This window comes from Lygodium microphyllum, chromosome 25 (assembly GCF_053477565.2).
Source record: "Lygodium microphyllum isolate KBCC chromosome 25, Lygodium_microphyllum_v1.1.10, whole genome shotgun sequence".
NCBI classification, from domain to species: Eukaryota; Viridiplantae; Streptophyta; class Polypodiopsida; order Schizaeales; family Lygodiaceae; genus Lygodium; species Lygodium microphyllum.
Genome location: NC_141159.1, coordinates 42,187,355 through 42,208,495, shown reverse-complemented (window position 1 = coordinate 42,208,495; position 21,141 = coordinate 42,187,355). Strand labels below are relative to the sequence as shown.

Sequence of the window (21,141 nt, the reverse complement as noted above, 5' to 3'; positions counted from 1 at the left end):
GGAGGAGTTGAATCGAGTGGAGTTGTTGGCCTTACGCATTAGACAATTGGAAAAAAAGTCAGAATACATAGAGGCAACAACTACAAAGTTAAGGGCAGCAAGGATACAGAACAAGAAACGGTTTGACAAAAGACATAGACTGAGACCAAGAACCATACAAGATGGGGATTGGGTATTGGTTTACGATAACAGTTTAGATAACCAGCATAGTGCCATGCGTAAAGTTTCCAAAAGATGGTTTGGACCCTATGTGGTAAGACAGGTGTTTGATAATGCTACTTATGCATTAAATAAGCTGAATGGGACAGCCATCAAACTTCCGGTAGTAAGGAAAAGAATCAAATTATTCAAAAGGCGGGAATCTACTACCTATGAGTTGCCAGAATTGGAAGAAAATAGAGGTCATGATACAGGGGCTAGCCAGGAACATATGGAAGATGAAGAAGTAAAGGATATGGTTGCAGAGGATGAGGACTCGGAATCCGGTGACAACTAGGATTTTGGCACATACCAGAGGATGTGCAAGTTCAAAGGGAGTGGATATCGTGATGTTATGAGGACACAGTATGAAAAAGTATGGAATGCATCATCATCCAACTTCTTTATTGATCTAGAGAGTCAATGTGATCTGAGCCATTAGTACTAGTGTGAGTTGCATGGATTATCCGAAAATACTAGATTTTTGGATAACTTTAGTCTATTTTTTATATTATTTATTGTAAAAATCCAAAAAAGTTAGAAAAAGCTTCTAGATTAGGATGGCATGCAAAAAGCTAGTTGCTTTTTCAGCCAATTAGGGGATTTTCACGAGGACACATTGACGAAATCGCGCGCGTCGCGATCGCTGTAAACAGTCTGAAAACTACAGATTGAACGGAAAGAAGAAGGAGTGATCTGGGAGATCCGTGACTAGGTATCCTTGGGTTTTACCCCCCTTTCGAAGCCAACGGAGCCATCAGATTTGGGTTCCGGGCAGCAGAGAAAGAGTTGATTTTTCTCATCCACGTTTTTGGTCTATGAAGAAGCTCCAGGAGAGCTAATGCCTGGAGATTGCTTCTGAGTAGTGTAAAGATTCCAGGTTCTTTCAATACATATTGATTCAATTCATTGTGATTTTTTTTTGTAGTGTTTACCACTTGGGTATTCTCTATCTTCTCTTTCATCTCCTATCTCTACTTCTGATCCCCGGTGGATTCGACCTTTCGACAAAACCCCTCCGACACCGGATCCGTTACCTAGGGTTCCAGGTGGGACTCCACATTGTAAAGAAAATACCCTAATACAGAAACATAAACAGAAACCGTACGAGAAAGCACAGACTGATTAAAAAAACACAGTTAGGGTTAGGGTTAAAGTAACTCAAAGACAATGAACACAGTGAATAAATGAAATGATATAACTACTAATAATATGATGCTCATGCAGCAAACACACTATGCAGTGAATGAATACTAAGCCTCAAACTCCTGTATCTCTAGGATCAGGGCAGGGGTAATGAGCTAGAGAGTGTATCGTACTCCGAACGGATCCCGAGTCGCAGCAAGGCAACCTCCGGATGTCGAACACCAACAAACGCAGCAGTGAGAAGCTGGATCTGATGCAAACAGTGAGGAGAGAGAAAGACTAAAAACGGAGCCTGCAGGAGAGAGAAAGACTAAAAACGCAGGCAGGAAAGCTTGTAGGAGAGAGAAAGACTAAGAACGGAGCCTGTAGGAGAGAGAAAGACTGAAAACACAGGCAGGACAGCATGCAGGAGAGAGAAAGACTAAAAACGGAGCCTGCAGGAGAGAGAAAGACTGAAAACGTAGGCAGGACAGTCTTGTAGAAGAGAAAAAGACTGCAGCGACTGCAAATAGGAGAGAGAAAATTGTCAGGGCGGCAATTGGAGCCTGCAAACGCAACATTTTGTTGGCGTGGCAGGCTGTACGACAACAGTGCACACGAACAGCAGTCAGTCGCCAGGCAGAAACAGCAGCAATCAACGTATGGAGAGCTGGAAACAGGCGCCAGACTGTAGGGAACAGTGATGGACAGCAAGGGCTGAGATGTCCTCCGTGACCGGGGTGTGGGCAGCAAGCTAGTAACACCTGAAACCTGCAAAAACGAGATTGTCAAAGAGTGGAGGGCTGGCTGCCAATTTATAGAAAATTAGGGTTCTAGATCCTCTCCCACTTAACTTTCTTGATCCGCTCTCCGTTTTAGGGTTTTGGCTAAAATAAGCTTAAAATAAGCATGTTTTTGGGCTGTTTAAGTGGCTAAGTGTATTTCTTAGTACAACACCCCCTCTAAGGCCCAAAATAGGGCAAGAAAAGTAGGCCACCTAAATTTTGATTTACCCCAAGAAGTCCCACTCCAAATCAGCCAGGGCATCGGACAAAAGGTGCACGTCGGCTGCCCAGTGGCCTACCAAGACTACAGAGGTGATGGATATCTTACCAAGAGAACCCAAGTGATCATTACCCTAGAGAGGCCAGGGCATCGGACCAAGGGTGCTCGTCGGCTGCCCAAGGGCCTACCAAGGCCTACAAAGGCGGATCGAATCAACAATTGATCTTTTTTTTTTTTTTTGGAAAAGTGTTTTGAAAATACATAAGTAATATAGGGGCAATGGACGATTAAGTGACTGATAGGAAAAGATAAAGAGAGTTTTAAACCCACGTTATTCACAAAACTAGCAAGTCAATCCCTCGCACTGACGAGGATAAGTGCCTAAGGATGATAAAAGTGAGTGTATGTGCCAATCATGTGTTGAATATGGGAGAGGCAAAAAAAAAAAAATGGGCTTAGCAAGACAAGCAAGCAAGCAAAGATAGGGAAACTGCCTTTAGGAGAACTGCCATGTGATATGCTACGAATATAGTGGATCCTAGAGTCGACCACTCCAAAAGACCGAAAAGGAATAAATGCGCACAGATGCATGTTGACATGAACAGAATGCCAATGCATAGGGTAATGCAAAGGGAGATGCAAGATGTCATGCTCATGCAATATGCTATGCAACAGTGCCACTGGGACAGTGCCCTCGCAGGGGAAGTGTTCACTTGTCCAAGTGCCCTTTTACAATCAAGTCATCCTGATAGTGCGGATAAAGTTACAAATGCCCATAATACAATACAAAAGAATAAGTGAATGTAATGTCTAAAAAACTGTACGCATCATCACTGTCACGATCAAGAGTAGGAGCCGTCCCCTCTCAAACTGGAAGGGAAAGCAAGAGGGAAGCACCCTCTCTCCTTCAAGCTGAAGAAGTAGGGGAGGGTGTACCCAAGCCGATCCTGGGTAGAAGGTACTGAAGAACCGGCTGGTTGACCGCTTTGGTCAAGATATCTACAAAATTATCTGATGAAGGCACAAACTCTAGGCGAATAGTGCCTAGCTCAACCTGCTCTCTTGAAAAGTGAAAGTGGACTCCCACATGCCGTGTCCGTGGTGTAATGATGGGATTGCCCGCAAGGGCAATGGCACTGTGGTTATCGCAATAGACAATTGTGGGAGAGTCACATGGAAAATAAAGCGCCGCTAGTGAACTCCTCAAATAGATAGCCTCGATGGTGCCATCGAAGAGAGCCCATAAGAAAAAGAACACCGCAAATAACGCAACACACGAAGACATGCAATCCAAGGTGACATCCTAGGTGCTATGAAATACTGACTGAGTATGCTAACTGAGTAAGCTAAATCTAGCCTAGTGTGAATTAACCAAAGAAGTTTTCCTACAACAGAACGATAGGTGTGTGCATCGAAGGGTTGTCCTAGGGTATCCTTCGACAAGTGGACAATAGGATCAAGAGAGGTGGCCACTGGCCGTATCTGATCCGAAGTGGTAAGCTTACCTATCTTGTCTTCAGGCGGGTGTGTGTATATATGACACCCGAAGACTCTGAAGTGGAAAATAACAGGCCGAGAGCCAAAAAGTGCCTCATACAGGGTCTTCTGAGGAAGAGCCGTAGTCGAGCACCGGTTGAGGATATACACCGAAGTGTTAACAGCCTCGACCCAAAGGCGCTCAAGAAGCTCCGCTGCAAACAACATAGAGCGTGTCATTTCCATGACTCTGCGGTTCCTACACTCTACGACTCCATTCTGAGAGGGGAAGTTGATAGATGTGAGCTAGCGAGAAATGCCATGCTTCTGTAGAAACTCGGAAAACTCGTGGGAGATAAACTCACCACCCCTATCACTCCTCATGCACCCGACACGACGACCAGTTTGGTTATGAACCAGCAGCACCCAAGCAGAAAAATATGTGAAAGCATCTCACTTATGCTTGAGGAAGTACACCCACATGTATCGAGAATGATCATCCACTATCAAAAAGAAGTACAGCACGCCGTTCAAAGCAGCAGTGGATGTCGGCCCACAAAGATCAACGTGAATCAGTCTAAGAGGATCCTCAACTCTATGTGTAGACTGTTGAGGAAACACGATACGGTGCTGCTTCCCGAGTTGACAGGCTTTACAGACATCTCAAGCTAGCTTCAAGCATGGAAGGCCCTCAACCAGCTCACAGCATGACAACTCATAAAGTGAGTCATAACCAAGATGCCCTAAGCGAAAATGCCAAAGACGCTCATTTTGCGTAGGCTCCCGAGATGTGGCTAAGGCCTGGAAGCTATGGAACACGAAGCCTTCGGCGGTCGGCTTGATCAGAAAGTGTGTCATGTGGTATAGGCCATTAGGCTATGCCTCATCGCGAGCAATCACTAAACCAATCAGAGAGTCTAGGACCTCGACTGTGGTCGCTGTAAAGAAAACTGCTCGCCCCAACTGGCAAAGCTGCTGGAACAGATAACAAGTTCACCCCAAGCTGAGGGACATGATATATATTGTCCAGCGAAGCCAAATCCGGACCCTTGTCAGTGGCAAAACTGACGCAACCTTGAGCCTGAATCTTGACCGAGGAGTTGTTTCCTACACGGACCTGCTCGGCTGCAGGGGCTCGGGTACAGAAAATGTCCTCTATAGAAGTCATGTGATGTGTAGCTCCACTGTCCACAATCCAAACTGGAGCTGAAGTGCTCGGTTGTGACGAGTGGGCCTCTGCAGTAACCTCATCGGGAGGCAACTCACAGATGTGGACGAGACTCGCATCTGATGTCTCTATGGAGACGATGTGGGCCTCTGCAAACCAATCAGACAAACCCTCTGGAGTTGAAAACGTTATCGACTGAGATAACTGTGCGGTGGCAGTGTGAGTCTGACCTTTAAACTGCCCCTTGCCATCACCCTACCTCCCCTGCTGGGGGTTGCTCGATTGAGGGGCGAGGGTCTGAGACTTAGGTTTTGGTGCTGTGTCTCATGCCTTTGATCGATACTCGTCGTCAAAATGGCCAGCCCTTTGACAATGTTGACAATACCTATTCTTTTTAGGTACATTCTGCCACCCAGGTCTGAGTTGTGACTGGGAATTTCCTTGAGAATCCCCAGATTCATTTAGCTTTTCAGTTTGATTTTGATTTTGAGTGGAGGTTTAGTTTGGTTTGCCCTTCCCTTGTTGCCCTTTCTGAGAATGAGCAAGAAGAGCCCCCTCTAAAGAGGAATTCATATAAAACTGATCGAACAACCGTACGCAACGCAACAGCTGACACTCAAATTCATAGAATGTAGGTATGGTAGGCTTTCAAACTATTCCTTCCACAAAATTGAAGTATTTCTTGGGGAGTTTATTTAAGAACAATGTGACCTGATCATCAGAGGACTTGGAAGTCCCCGTAGTGGAGAATTCAGCGAGGAGACGCCAATACTCAGTCAACTTGACTTTCAAGTCATCCCGGTCAGTGATTTTGAAAAGCTGGAACTCATGGTCAAGATTAATACGACGGGTCCTATCTCGAGCTGCATAGCGGTCAATCAAGTGTGCCCATCGCTATGACGCTAAGTCAAAATGCTGAAGCTGAGAATGAAACTCTGGCAATAAGCCCTGCATCAGCTTGACAATAGCGGAGGCATTCCTAGCCTTCCATGAGCGGATAACCTCGTATGAAACAAATATGGGATCGGGTTGGGGTTCTAACCCCTGCACTAGATCCCATAGGTTTTGTGAATCAAGGACATGTCTCATAAAATTCGACCAAGTAGTAAAGTTTGACCCGTTAAAACAAGTCTTGTCATTAAATGCATACTTGGTAGAAGATGAGCTAGAACCATGAGGTGTCGGGTGGGTGGAGTAAGATGATGGTGGGAAAGATGGTGGAGGTGAGAGTGTCTGATAAGAGTAAGAAGGAGGGGGAAGAGATGGGTAGGCTGTGAGTGTCCAATGAGTGCAGATTGATGCGGAGGCACTGGAACATGAATGTTTTCATAAGGTGCCGGTGTAGGTGGAGGCACTGGAACACAGTAGCCTTGTCCAAAGTAAGACTGGAACACAGCATTATGACTAGAAGGTCCACTAGGCAATGCCATGGAGGCAAATTGTGGAGGCAACCGATCCACACTCGGAAGAGACTGAGTGGGATACCTAGGCTGCAATGATCTCGAAAGTGTGTATGAGGTAGGTGGAACATCACCCGGCTGAGGAAAGGATGAGGTCCTAAAGGATGTGCCTATGTTTCCATAACCCCCCGTGCGACATGAGATGTCTGAAATAGAAATGTAAATGGTGTAAATGAAAGTGGTAAGCAGCGGAAGAATGTGGTGGGATGGGTGGGTTTTGAAAGTGAGGTGTATGAGGTGCAGATTCTTTTTGTTCATTTTTATCATTTAAAGACTAAAAATAAAACTGTGAAGATGATGATATACCATGTAATGAAGTGAAAGGAACACCAAATTCATTTTGATTATATGAAGTAGACGGAAAAAAAGGAAAGACAGAAGAAAAGTTACCTGGCTTTTTCTTATAATCCTCGCGACATGTGTTAACATACAAGGATTGGTCCTCTAGAGGACCTTTTCCGTAGTCAACAGACTGGACTCTTTCTTCCACATGGTCTCTACCAGTATATTGCAAAACAGAAGAGGTAAAAGAAGAAGGTACAAAAGACGAATCAAAAGTACCTTGCACCAGAGAGGACGGAAGAGTCTGAAAAAATAAAACATACTCCGGATCTTACTCTCCAAGAGGGGGGCCCACCCCTGATGGAGGTCTCGACGGCCCTGCAATATCATCAAACTTACGCACAACATCTAAAAGTGAAATCCATGCATAGCTTCATTTAGAAGCTTTTCTTAAAGGGCAATCCTTCCATCGAGCTCCTCGATCTTCTTTTGTCAATAGGCTATGATCAGTTTATATTCCTCAAAGGTCAGCTTGCCTATCTTTTCTTCATGTACTCAGATGTTTCTCCCACCATGTCGAAACTTTGTGGAGCAAGCTGATCGGCCCACTCTCGCTCGGTTCTCGGCATAGGCTGATCTGGAGACTGAATCGGTGTTGATGTGTTCGAAGTCATTTGAACCTACTGTTGTTCTTACTTCTTGCAAAGAGCTTTCAGATCAAAGACCTAGGTTTCTCAGAGAGTACCAAGCTCTAATACCATGTAAAAAAAATACCCTGACACAGAAACATAAACAAAAACCATATGACAAAGCACAAACTGATAAAAAGAACACAGTTAGGATTAGAATTAGAGTAACTCAGAGACAATGAACACAGTGAATAAATGAAATGATATGACTACTAATAATACGATGCTCATGCAGCAAACACACTATGTAGTGAATGAATATTGAACCTCGAACTCTTGTATCTTTAGAATTAGGGTAGGGGTAATGAGCTGGAGAGTGTGTCGTACTCCGAACGGATCCCGAATCACAGCAAGGCAGCCTTCGGATGTCGAACACCAACGAACGCAGCAATAAGAAGCTAGAACTGATGCAGACAACAGTGAGGAGAAAAAGACTAAAAATGGAACCTGCAGGAGAGAGATATTGAAAACGCAGGCAGGACAGCTTGCAGGAGAGAGAAAGACTAAAAACGGAGCATGTAGGAGAGAGACTGAAAACGCAGGCAGGACAGCCTACAGGAGAGAGAGAGACTACAGCAACTGTAGACAGGAGAGAGAAAACTGTCAGGGCGGCAGTCGGAGCCTGCAAACGCAGCAGTTTGCTGGCGTGGCAGGCAGTACGACAACAATGCAGATGAACAGCAGCCAGTCGCCAGGCAGAAACAGCAGCAGTCAGCATGTGGAGGGCTGGAAATAGGTGCCAGACTGTAGGGAACAGTCATGGACAGCAAGGGCTGAGATGTTCTCCGTGACCGGGGTGTGGACAGCAAGCTGGTAACACATGAAACCTTCCAAAACGAGATTGTCAAAGAGTGGAGGGCTGGCTGCCAATTTATAGAAAATTAGGGTTCTAGATCCTCTCCCACTTAACTTTCTCGATCCGCTCTCCGTTTTAGGGTTTTGGCTAAAATAAGCCTAAAATAAGCATATTTTGGGGCTGCTTAAGTGACTAAGTACATTTCTTAGCACAACACATCACTCCTGCCCAGCAATTTTTTCTAGTCCTTGACTCTATTAGGCGGAAGCTGACCTACTAAAGTACTACATGCCTTTCCCTAGCGGGCTAAGCCCCGGTGGTCAACCAGGTCTTCCTAGCGACGGCTTGGTACATCGCCTTGTGTTGGTGCTTTTCCTTGTGCTGTGTAGTTCAACTTCGCCGCCTAGTGAGGAATTTTCTCTTGGCCAGCCTAGAAGGATCCAGGGACTCTCGGACTAAGGTGGCGTGGACAACCATCATCCAGCATCGGTCAGAGGAAGGGCTTGGGATCATAGACCCAGAGTATCAGAGCCTAGTCCTTTTGGGCAAGCTAGTAGTCCACGGTCTCACACTAGGAGGGCAGACCTGGAAGGCCCTACTATAGAAGGGTCTCCAGGAGTGTAGATTGAGGCTTAGCGGTGACTGGAGGCCGTCATTGAGATGGATCTTCACGACGGCCCAAATCACACCCCCCAGATCCTCCTTTCTCCGCAGTCTACTTCTGTGTGGCAGGCCCTCCATAAGGCCCTAATTCAGAGTCCCCCAGGTTGCCAGGAGGAGATAGACCGCCAGCTGGTGATCTGGAATTCCCAAGCCGCCAGAGACTGGGATGGGATACAGATTGGTGAGCACCCCCACATCCAGTGGGCTGGTTGGGAGGCCAGCCCTGCTCGTACCATCAAGACATGGCAGGAGGTATACAGAATGATGAACCAGGAGGTATTGCAACAGGTATTAGGTTGTCAGAGAGGAGTTGAGCTGAGGAGAAGAGAGATTGACACAGCAATACCTCAGGAGTGGCTTGACCCCCCAATACGAGAGCCAGTAGAGCCTGGCGAGGTATGGCCATAGCAGCCAAGAACGTTAAGAAACGTTTAGAAATAAAACGTCAAAAACATATTTCGTAAGTTTCTTTCAAGAGGAGGTAAAATAAGAAACGCAGGTTTTTTTATATATATAGAGATTTTTAATAGTTTTGACTGGGAAAAGAGATTCTAAACCTCTATGGAACTCTCTCTTAAACAAAGAATGGTTAATTGAGCTTGAGTGATACTAAAGTCAATTGAGAATAACACGTTATACGTTACATATCCACGATCCATTATTGACTTGTCACTTATGTCAAAGTTAGTATGATTCATACATATCATACAAAGAAAATTGAAATTAACATGTAAATAGCCTATCTATAATATGGGCTAAGTCAAGTTGCAACATCATGATCCTCATTTCAAAACAAACCGTCAAAATGTCAAAATCAAGAATGAATCGTAATATATCATAAATAACTCATAAATGAGACTAAAGTCGTATAGTATTCAAATCTCAAGACAAGAATAGATACTAGATTGACAAAGTCCAATAGCTAAACAAAATCACAAAACAATCAGTCTCTCGTCCAAAATCTTAAGCCCTCAGGAGTCATTACACATCATCATCATCATCATGTTTAACATTGCCCATTATTTTTTGTCAAAAAACATCAATTGGTCCTGGCAATGGAACCAAAATTTGAGGCGAGCGCAAGCTCTACCGCCAAGACCCATGGACCGCTTATTGTTCAAGCGTTTCAAGCGAGTACTAATAGCTACCTGTCACATAGCCGACGTGCTATCCCTCTCTATGAGTGTAGTGAGTTTACCTTGATGCCCGATTTAGTTGCTTCCTCTCTCAAGCACTCCAATAGCTCCACGATTCTTGATGCAAGCTCAAGCATCCTCAAGCCTCTACCTCCAAGCTCCATCCTCCATAGCCACGCACAAAGAGAAGAGAAGAGAAGAGAAGAGAGAGGATGGTGGAGAGCTTCACCTCCTTGATCCCTCACCCTCACACACTCACTCCCTCACACTCTCACACTCCCTCCCTCAAGCACACACAAGCAAGCAAAGAGAAGAGGAGAGAAAAAAAAGAGTCCACTTTGCCACACACTAAAGAATACGCTATCATTCACTTTTTGAACTTTATATACAAAGCCCTAAATCCCATTTGGGTGGTCATCCCCTTTTTACATGGCCGGTCATACCCTAGGTCTTTTTTTCCATTGTCCTCCTATCTTCCTAGCTTCCTTCTTACCGCCCATCTACATTTACAATTTGCACAAGTTAGAGCCCGGTGCTCTTAAAATAAATCATGATGCGCCTTGCGCTCTTTTACAGAAGTATTGACTTGCGCTTTTTCTTGAGTGCCTCTCCTCGATTTAGGACTTTTTCACACTTCTTGTGATTCTCGATTTTTCTTGGCGTGCCTTCGTTCTCCATTCCGCTTTTGCCTTGGCTTTATCTTCTACTTTCGATTTTTTGGATTTTTCACCTTGTCCGTTTGAGGGTTAACACCCATGTAACTCTCTCTCTCTCTCTCTCTCAACCTTCTTGCACTCCATAGCCTTTGTTTCATATCCCACCATTGCTTTTCCATGTTTTAGATTCCAACTTACCAAAAAAATAAAAACAGTTAAAACACCCACTTTTTTACTCTAAAAAACGTTTTGTACTTTAAGAAACGTTTCGTAAGTTTCAAATTTAAAGAAAACCATTTCTTAGCTGCTATGGATATGGGCCGCTACATTTTCACCAACAGGTATCCCCCTACAGGTGGCAGGTAGAGTGGGCAGTGCCCCATACAAGACTTTCTTCACCGTGTAGGAGGGGGGGCATCTGGTCCTTGACAGAGGGCAGCAGGATGAGGAGATCATTATCCTTCTGTGGAGGAGGATTTGTGTGGTTGGCCTTCAAAGGAAGACCTGGCGTCTGGACCCTTATATGTTCTGGGAGGAGTTCCGGGAGTGGTGCCTCTGGATACGAGAGAGCATGCCACTTGATGAGCTGGAGTGGGACTCTGGAGAGTGGCTATGGCCGGCCACTGCGATCGCCAAGAAGCCACCGAGGTTCTTGGAGTACACAGCCAAGATTAGCAGACACGTACTAATGCAGGAGGACATGGACTGGGCGCCTTTGCCTAGCAGATACTGGGCAGAGCATAACATCATGAATGCCTTCAGTCGGACTTTCTAGCACTGCCTATGGGACAGTTGCAAGCCGAGGAGGGTATCGTATTTCTTATGGCCTTTGGCACATGGAGGCCTGGCAGTGGAGAGTTGGCTAGCCCAGATGCAAAAGAATGGAGGGTGTAAACGCTACACACAGCAGTTTCTGGAAACTCCAAAGCACTGCCTTTGGTCGTGTGAGGCGGCACAACTCGTGTGGAGAGGAGGATGCCGCATTCTCGGCTGTCTAGCACTCAACCTTGGATGTATCTTGTGGGGAGCTTTCTACTGGAAGGTAGTTAGCCATGGCCATTACCTGTTGTATGAGGTCGGGATGCAAGACACGATCATCATTGAGGTTGGGTCATGCGTAGTGGTCATCTTGGAGGCTCTAGCCATCCGCCAAGTACTAGAGCCCACAGCAGACCGCTCTGAGGTATGGGAGATTGTAGGGAGTCTTACTGGATGGCACATTTGGAAGGCGCGCTACCAGGAGGTTTTTGGCAAGGAGAACCTTTTAGTACAGGCGACTTTGGCAGAGCTCTGGACCTCCATCATCTACTCCCTCCGCGGCCGCTGGGACCAGGTGCAAGGTGAGTCTCGAGCTTGTTAGGAGCTCTGTTTTCACTTCATACGCACCTAGGGCAGCCAAGACCTATTCTTCATGATGCATGCATGCAACCCCAAATGGCGATACACCCCCCCCCCACCCCATGGCTTCTTGCCCCCATCCCCCCTAGACCACCTTGAGAGGCCTGTACACACGATGTATTTATGACCTTGCACCAGCTCCAGCTAGTCTGTCGAGCATGAGCATTCCGTTGTAATCAGTTTTTTTGAGTAATATAATCAGCCACATTTTACTTGAAAAAAAATATATATCCTCTCCCTTGGGTAGTGGCTGATCCTATGTGGCTCTCCTTGTGTGACAGAGGCTCGATCCCCATACGAGGGACCCATATAGAAATGCATGTGTGACCAAGGTGCCGAAGAGCCATAGCTTTGTCCGAGGCTCTTAAAACTGTATGCATGTGCACTGGCTCTCCATTGACCCTAGACCTGCATAGCCTCATGTCAGTCTATCCTTTGCTTCCCTCAGTGAATCTCAGCCCTAAAAAATTAATCCCCAAATAAAAATATCTCTAGACCATCTCCACGATCTCCTCTCCATATGTGAAAGGGGATATTGATCGCCAAATCCACTAGGAGGTAGTATTAAACACCATAACCTTGGTTTTCCCAAGCTTCATTGTGAGATCTCTATCCTGATAGAGGGCCTATAGTGCATCTAGGTGGCACTACAATCCCTCCAGTGTGCTAGAGATGTGGACTATGTCATCTGCATACAGTAATGTGGGTATCAATGCCCCCCCTGGGCCAGCTTCCTCTCCTCCAAGTCTATCAATGTAATCTAATATCTCATCAATATAAAGGCCAAATAGAGTAGATGAGAGTGGGCATCCTTGTTTCAGTCCAATGGTGCTAGTGATCTCCTTTGACAATCTTAGTGATCGGACTAGAGACTCATACGGTGCTAGTACCCCCCATCTCATCTCCATCCCTATTTCAGTCCAATGGTGCTAGTGATCTCCGACAACAATCGTCTCCTAGTGCTCGGAACCAAGACTCATATGGTGCTAGTACCCCCCATCTCATCTCCATCGAGACCTCTAGATCCTGTAGTCTCTACATGAGCCTGATACGTGGTACTATCAAAGGCCTTAACGGAAAATCCACAAAGCAGCTATATATCCGCCTCCCCTATGCCCTACTCTCCTCAATGATGGCTCAAAGTGTGAGGATATGTCAAGGGTGGAGTATCCCTTCCTAAACCCCACCTATCTATGTGCCCGATGTCGATGCTTCTCTACCCATTTGCTCAGTTCATGCTCTGGTATCGATCCATAAAGCTTGGCTAGCACGTGGCCAACCATAACCATTCTATAGTTTGTAGAAACCATGGGGTCTCCAAGTTTCAAGATTTGTACTATAGTAATAGCTTACCAATTAGCAAGGAAGTCTTCACATAGGACCTTGTTGAATAGGTGGCCTAGAAGGGGTGTGAGTATATCTTTGGCATGGATAGATGCTTTGCTACTAGTCTATCATGGTCTTCAATTTGGCCATTCTGGAGTCTGTCAGTGGCACTGCAAACTCTCCCTGTACTACAGAAGGTAGATGACATGGATCTGTCCTCTAATGGTCAGGGCAACAAGATTTGCCCAGATACCTGATATAGTGAGGTAGTATATGCATACCACATATCTAGGGAGGTAATGGGTGTATGGGCTCACGGTGTCTGGAAGCCTTCCACGCCTCCTTGTTGTCCTGCCCAAGAATAGTTGGTACAACTCGTACTCCAATTTGGATAAATAAGCCCTCTTCTTTCACTGCATTAGGCGATGAAAGATCGATTGTGTCTATATACATGTGTATGTCCCTCGTGCTTCACCTTGTTGGAGATGAAGATGGGTTTTCCCTATACTCCTCATCATCATACTAGCTACTCTGTGGGACATTCTTGCTTGGAGGGGTGGAATGGGGAGACGTGTGGGGAAAATACATGGTGACTACGATGTGAAGTGCTCCAACAAGTTGTGTTGTAAACTCCTCCAAGGGTATGTGCAAATCCATCTCCTACACACTCCAATAGAGATGATTTGAGTAGGCAATCACTATCAATCTAGTAAAGTGGTATCTAGGGAATCTTGAATAGCTACTCGCTAGGGGGATCACCTCATAACTGCAAGTGATGGTAAATTGTAGGTAGGCATTGTCAGTTGGCATTGCTCGTGGACAAGGGAACACTTTGAGGGACTATATGGCGAGGATGAGAGATAAGGGCCCTAATATATAGTCCACCGTGCTCGCTCCTAGTCTTTATATAAATCCTCCAAACAAGCCTTCTCTTGTACATCTGGGTGGATGCTTATGGAAAACATGTGAGAGTGTCTAATCCAAGCCATCTATAATAGTCGTTTAAGGATAGCTAATCCATGTGCATCTCCCAAGGCTAGGAGGTGGTCACCATAATCTATGCACTAAGCTGTGTCCTATGATGTCCAGCTAAGCCATGTCCTTTGGTGCTCTCTCTGTACATGTCCTCATTCTCAAAGAAGAAAACCTATCTTCCTGTTATGCGAGCATTGAATTCCCCAACCAACTGGACATCTCCAATACTCGAATAATGCATAATCTCCTCATATAGTAGTAAATATGGTGACTCCCCCCCTATGGTGCATATGGGGAATTTGCTCGGGCAAAGTTGCACACTACCATGTATATACCACAATCCACATGAAGCGGGTCTCCTCATCTATCCGCATGACCTGCACCATATGTTGTAGCTCCTCCCTGTACAATACAACTATCCTCTAGACCCTCTGGTTCCCCCTCATGATTGGGCTTTAGGGCAGCATGCTATCTCCCATCTATAGCCTCTCACCTCTGGCAAGTGCGTGCCCAAACTCTAGTGTGTCTTTGTATGTAAGACCAGTGAAGGTCTCCTGGAATATCCCTACATCAATCCTCATGGCTCCAACTTCAAGTGTGTCTCTTAGGCCACGCCCCATCATTGGCACCAATTTGTGATAATGATATGTTCATCTCTATATACTGCCCATTTTCCTGCTTTGTGGGCCTCCATAATCTATCGCATGCATTCCCTGCAGTCAGCTACCTGTGCAAGTGTGAGATCATCCTCAAGATAGACTTTTTCTCCTTTAAGAGCTTTCCTTTTGGAGAGGAATGCTCGTCATAACTCTAAGTCAACAAATTTGAGAATAAGGGCCTGGCCCTTTGTAGATCCTTCCCTACATGCCATGCGCTTTCCCCAATTGGGCACCCACAGAGAGAGAGAGAGAGAGAGAGAGAGAGAGAGAGAGAGAGAAGCAAGGTGATATGGTGACCAATCCTGCCTCTATTATTTGGATGGCTATTGACTTTTATAGGGCCTTGTTGGGTCTGCAAGAGATTCTTTCTAATGCTATTCTCTCTGCTTGTACATATATTTGTGACCTGGTTAGCAATCAGGTCAAATGAGAATGGGTGAATTTAATGGAGGCTCATAATTCTGAAGATGAAGTGGAAGAAGTGCTATCTCACTTGCCTCGAAGGAAAAGTCCAGGCTGGGATGGGCTTCCTAATGAGCTGTTTTCAGCCCATGTGCAACTGCTTAAGGACCCATTAACTCGCTTGTGTCAACAGGTGTGGAACTCTGGTATGATGCCTTCGGATTGGAAGATTGCCGTCATCAGGTTGTTGCCCAATGTTCCTTCTCTGATCTCTTTGAAACAATGGAGACCCATTTCTGTTATGGGATCGTTATATAAAATCTTCTCCAAAATTACTGCCAATAGATTGCAAAAAGTTTTCGTGCACCTCGTTCATCCGCATCAATATGGTTTTATTAAAGGTCGGAATATAATACACAACATTTTAAATGTTCAGCTCGAAATTGACTATGCCAAAGCTTCTAGCCAGTAAGTTGTTATGCTTCAACGGGATATTGAGAAGGCATTTGATCATGTCAGCTGGTCTTTCTTGCGGCAATGGATGTCCACAATGGGTTTTGGGCCCCGTATGATTTCTCTAGTTGATACCATCAATCAAGGTGTTGTGGCCCATATTGCTCTTAATGAAGGGATTACGGAGGAAATTGCCTTGTCTCGGTCCCTTCGGCAAGGCTGTCCTCTCAACCCTTTGTTGTTTGCTTTGGTAACTCACCCCATGCTCTCATTATTGGGATATCCTATTGGTGTGGAGGTTGCTCCCTGTGCCTTGCTAGATTGGATGGCCTCCCGAATTCATAACAGGTTCATGTACTAGAAATCTCAGAGTTGGCCATACATGTTAGACTAAAACTAGCTCAATGCATTATGATCTTATTTTTTCTGCCATTACTTCCTTGGACTAAGAAGTCCATTTTGGATTTGGTTCAGTCTATCAGATTTATGCTCTGGAAAAAGAAAGGCAATCATTTGGGGCAGGTATGGATCTCATGGCAACATGTGACCACTCCGAAAAGGATGGGGGGGTGCAGCTTTGCTAGATGTTAATTTGCATATGGCTGCTTTGAGGCTATCCCTGTTGCAGAGTCTATGTATTCAGTGTCATCCTTGGTCAGATATTGCCAAATTCTTCATAGAAAAGTCTGGCATCTCTCATGGTAGCATAGTTATTCATGCTTCGTGGTGGCATGCGCTTAATTCCACGAGGCCTTTGAAGGTCTCCCAGCCTTTTCTCCTTTCTCACTTGATAGCTTCTTGGCAGAAGATGCTTCGTTTTGCAGTTTGGCGTCCCCCAAATATTCGTAAAGAGGAAAATTCGCTGAAGGAGAAATACTAGCTTCCTCAAGGTTGTTGGATTGGCCACAAAAAAATTTGCAGCGAGACAAGTTCAATCGGATGGCTAGGTTGGGGTTGAAGACAATCAATGATGGTGTTATTCCGGGGCAACTCCGTCTTTATTCCTTTAGGCGTATTCATCAGTATTTTAGGGTGCCTCGTGGATACAGGGACATTTGGTCGTCTATACAGGATAGGCTTCAGAGGTTCTTTCCTTTACTTGCGTTACGGCCATTGGCTCCTTGACGTGACTGGATGTTTGTGCTTCCTGATGATTTTGAGAAAAGGTCTACTAATTAGATATATCATCAGATGGTGGAAGCCAAGAGATGGGTCATGGGGAAAGTGAATAGGTTATGGCATCGTAGGGACAATAAAAAGAAGTGGCGGGAAAGATTTATCCAGCTTTGGAAGTTTAAGGTCCCGTATCAAGGAAAAGTGTTCATGTGGCGGCTGCTCATTGGGGGCCTTCCAACAGGAGAAGTGCTTCGTGCCCGAAAGATCTCTGCTGAGCATTGTGTTTTCTACACTACATGTGATGAGACATTGCTTCACCTCTTTGTCTCCTGCCCCATTGCGCGACAGATCTGGAATTTCATTTCCCATGTGTGGTCCTAGGTGACTCAGCACCACCTATCAGTTCATTCGTGGATTATGGGAAATGTGTCCTCCATGTCCTCTTTGAGTTCAGATTGTTCCTGCCTATTTCATTTCCTTAGATGGACAGCCCTGTGGCATGTATGGCATACTTGCAATGCCTTTATTTTTGATTCAGCAGTGGGCATCCATGGGCATGTGGCCCGTGTGCGTGGACTAGTGTTATGGCAAATCTCCTCTATGATGTCAGCGGACCTGGTTCTTCCGGATATTGCTGCTCCCTAGCTGGCGATTGTTCGCTCTACTCCAGTTGTTCCTTCTGTGTGATCTATTAGTACTGTTCATGTAATAGGTTGTTCTGGTTGTTCTGTGAGCCTGCAGGCCTCATGTAAATATTAGTTTTAGAGAGAGTGAGAGAGACAGAGTATGCTGACCTGATGGTCTGATGTAATAGAAAGTAAGAGATACAGAGAGAATGTTGACCCGATGGTCTGATGTAAATTTTCACTACCTAATTCATTTATCTTTACGAGAGAGAGAGAGAGAGAGAGAGCAAACTAATCAGATGTAACTGGTTACTGAGCTCACTGACCAGCACTTATTAGGCTGCGGGTGGCTGTGACTCTTTACTTCAGCATAAACTGCAATGTAAGTCCTAAACCTGCACATGGCGCTGCTCTAATTGTGCAATGACATATGGATGACTACTAATGATTATGATAAAACAAAGAAGAGTCATGCAGGAGCTTCATTTACGTTGATTCACATTATTACAGAAGCAGACTTGCACAAGCCTTCAGCAATGGGAAAAACTTACCATCAAGGCTTCACACGTAGAATCAACACAGACTTGTTCCTGCAGAGCCTCCCCCACTCCCCTGCCATCATCGTGTAACAAGAGCCTGGATGCATAGAATACAAAGGTGAGTATTTGTGACATGACAGCAATAACTCTTTCAGTTTCTGAAAAGCAATTGACCTGTGCAGCATTAGCTCTATTTGGCCATCCTTGATACTTGAGCCACCCACAGACCGATCTACGAGAACAGAAAATTCATTTGTGCTATCTTTTATATACATTCCAAGGTTTACCTGCATCATTACGCTTATTAATTAATAAGTCTTTACACATGTTTTTAGCATCATGAAACTGATAATAATGTTGAGGAACCCCATACACATAAAGCAACATGTACTCACAGGATAATAATTCCCTGCAACTGGCTGTGTGACTTGTAAGGTCCAATCTGGTCGAGAGTCTCTCACCTATGATTGTAATGCATTCAGATTGATCATCAAAATATACCAATATGTATACATCCTCGCCCTTCCTCCAAAAGATCATTTACCAACATTAATCCATATAACTCGAGCCATACCCTATAGGCAACCTTTATCTTTTTTCTTTAACATGCCCATTCCACCTCCATGTAATCCATGGAAACTTTGGAAGTATAACATTCACATCTAGCATGTATTCATATCCCAATAAAGATAACTTCAAACAGACCTAAGCTGCTGTTTGTCAGATATATACCAACATTACAATAGGAATCTATGGAAATGAGATGATCAAAGTAAGCAATGGAGAGAGTATTTTAAATTGTGTAATTCTGGAGTCTTGCTTACTTACACGCTGTAGGAAATCGCGCCCATTGGAATCTGTATAGAAAGCACCAGTGCTAACTATACTTGTGGTCAACCTTGTGATGATCTCCTTCCCAATGCCATCATCATAGGGGATTGGACCTACCTGTGATGCAGACATATTAACTTTACATACAGATTCAAGATCTTAAACAGATGCACTTTGGGAAAAGGAAGAAAAGAAAAGGATGTTCTGTGAAAGTCTGAAAAAGTTTCAAAAGCTCAAGGATTTACCACAAATTCGAACTCGGCATGCTCTTTGTCTTTGTAAGTTCTTATGACCTGCATGCCATGAAAAAACGGCTAATATAAATAGCTGCTGGGTACATGTCCAATGTTTACTTTCCCAAATAGTGTTACTTATCCAAAGGAAAAAAATTGTATTCAGGTAAATGAGAGAACCTGCTTGACCCAAGGACTAAACTCTTGGTACACCTCATCTACCAAAGCTCCCCTAGCAATGGTCACAGAAACCTATTCCAACATCCAAAACGTTGTTATTCCACTGACATTCCTTACTGTAACAGCTGATTCCTAAGGACATAATGAGATTTGATAGTAAAGGAGATACCTTTCTTGCAATAGGTGATGGGGGTGCTCCATTGGGACGAAAAATATATGCTCCAGATGCCTTAACGATTTAATGTGTCAAATCCAACCAATTGGTTGTAGAACTGAATGAAAATCAGTCAAAGGCATACATAAAGTACACACCTGCCCATCTGCACCATCATATGAGCCATACCAAAGGTAGGATTGCTGGAGTGGCAAATCTGCCTGCCATTACATGACCAAAACTATCAAGATATTTGAAGTAGTATTTTTGCATGAGCCTACAATGTTGACATATAATATTCTGTAACACATGAAGCAATCTTGTGAGCAATATATTTCTTCAATGTCTAGCAAGTGCTGTTGTTGAAATAATACTCTACTTGTATTGATACTTCAAATAGCATAATGTGGAAAATTTCATCCTTAATGGATATGCCTAGGATATTAGGCATATTTACAAGCCACATCTAATGCATGCTACTAGAAGTTTGCCAAAGCCACCTACTACCGAACTGTTATTTGCCAAAAGCCAAAGAAAGAGTGTACTCTTAAGAACTAGGCCTAAAACTCCAAAATTGTATCAAGAAAGGCTGAGTGATAACCTGTCAATGCCCAAGCTTGTCCAGCAGCTGGAATTGCCTGATCCTACTCAATTATATTAGCAGAGCAGCCTTGGACCATGTCATAGCTGGGATCATGTGTTGACCTCAAGATATAGAGAGGAGCTATTATAGCTACATATTCTATACATACAGTTTTTAGACTTTGAGATCTTCAGATTTTAGATGTTAGACTATGTTAGGATGCATTTTTCTTTCCCTTTCATGATGGGATGACACTGGACACATATGTACTTTGATTTTGTCTCGTATGCCACATTGGCCTTTTGCAGACATTAATGCATCTTTCTTTCTTTCTTTCTTGCTAGTCCCCTCTGGAAATGGGATTAATCTCCTGTAGACATTCCTCCCCTCAAGTTTGGGTGACAGGTAATCTGAGCTTGTCCTCATGGTAGAGATGATTGGTAGCCATAAATCTTGTAGAATCACCTCTGGCCCCTAAAAAAATACAACTGCACGAGTGCATGGTGTAAGAGAATGGTGCCTTGAAAAACACCAAGTGATCCTCCTCTATCATCTGCACCGTCATCCATGTAGAATCTATCAATCCAGGAAAAGATCCTAAACTCTGTTGCTCTCTCTCCTAGAGATCTAACTGAACCAGTAGACCAACCAAACATGGCAGTGAACCATGGATCCCATCCCTTGGTGTGGAACTAAGCGCTTCTACCTCCTCCCTCTCCTATCTCCTAGAAACTCCACCATGTTGAAGTCCCCTCCTATTATTCAATCATCAAGACTCCATCTGCAAACGAACCTTGATTCAATGAAATCCATTACTCCTCAAGTCTCTCTACACATTGGAGGCATGTACCACCAACAAACCGACCACATACTCCTCCATCTGGAGTGAGACCCAATGAGCTGTCCCTAAGTCAATGATCCCCAATCCTATGAAACCCAACTCTCCACCAGGCTCAACCCCAACAAGTACTCTATCCTGATAGGATCTTTCTGCAATGTGATATACGACTTC

The 21,141-nt window shown here is 44.6% G+C and overlaps 1 protein-coding gene across 1 annotated transcript in view; it reads right to left on the bottom strand.

Annotated features, from left to right (window-relative positions):
- The window catches only part of LOC148014136 (alpha-mannosidase-like), an 80,534-nt gene that overhangs the window by 27,402 nt on the left and 31,991 nt on the right, over positions 1 to 21,141 (bottom strand). The window contains exons 17-24 of the mRNA XM_087666311.1: positions 19,705 to 19,767; positions 19,562 to 19,621; positions 19,393 to 19,464; positions 19,225 to 19,272; positions 18,977 to 19,096; positions 18,544 to 18,609; positions 18,323 to 18,435; positions 18,161 to 18,245 (exon numbers count right to left, since the gene is read on the bottom strand). Coding sequence (XP_087522437.1) covers positions 18,161 to 18,245; positions 18,323 to 18,435; positions 18,544 to 18,609; positions 18,977 to 19,096; positions 19,225 to 19,272; positions 19,393 to 19,464; positions 19,562 to 19,621; positions 19,705 to 19,767 — 627 coding nt within the window. The remainder of the gene's footprint in view (positions 1 to 18,160; positions 18,246 to 18,322; positions 18,436 to 18,543; positions 18,610 to 18,976; positions 19,097 to 19,224; positions 19,273 to 19,392; positions 19,465 to 19,561; positions 19,622 to 19,704; positions 19,768 to 21,141) is intronic.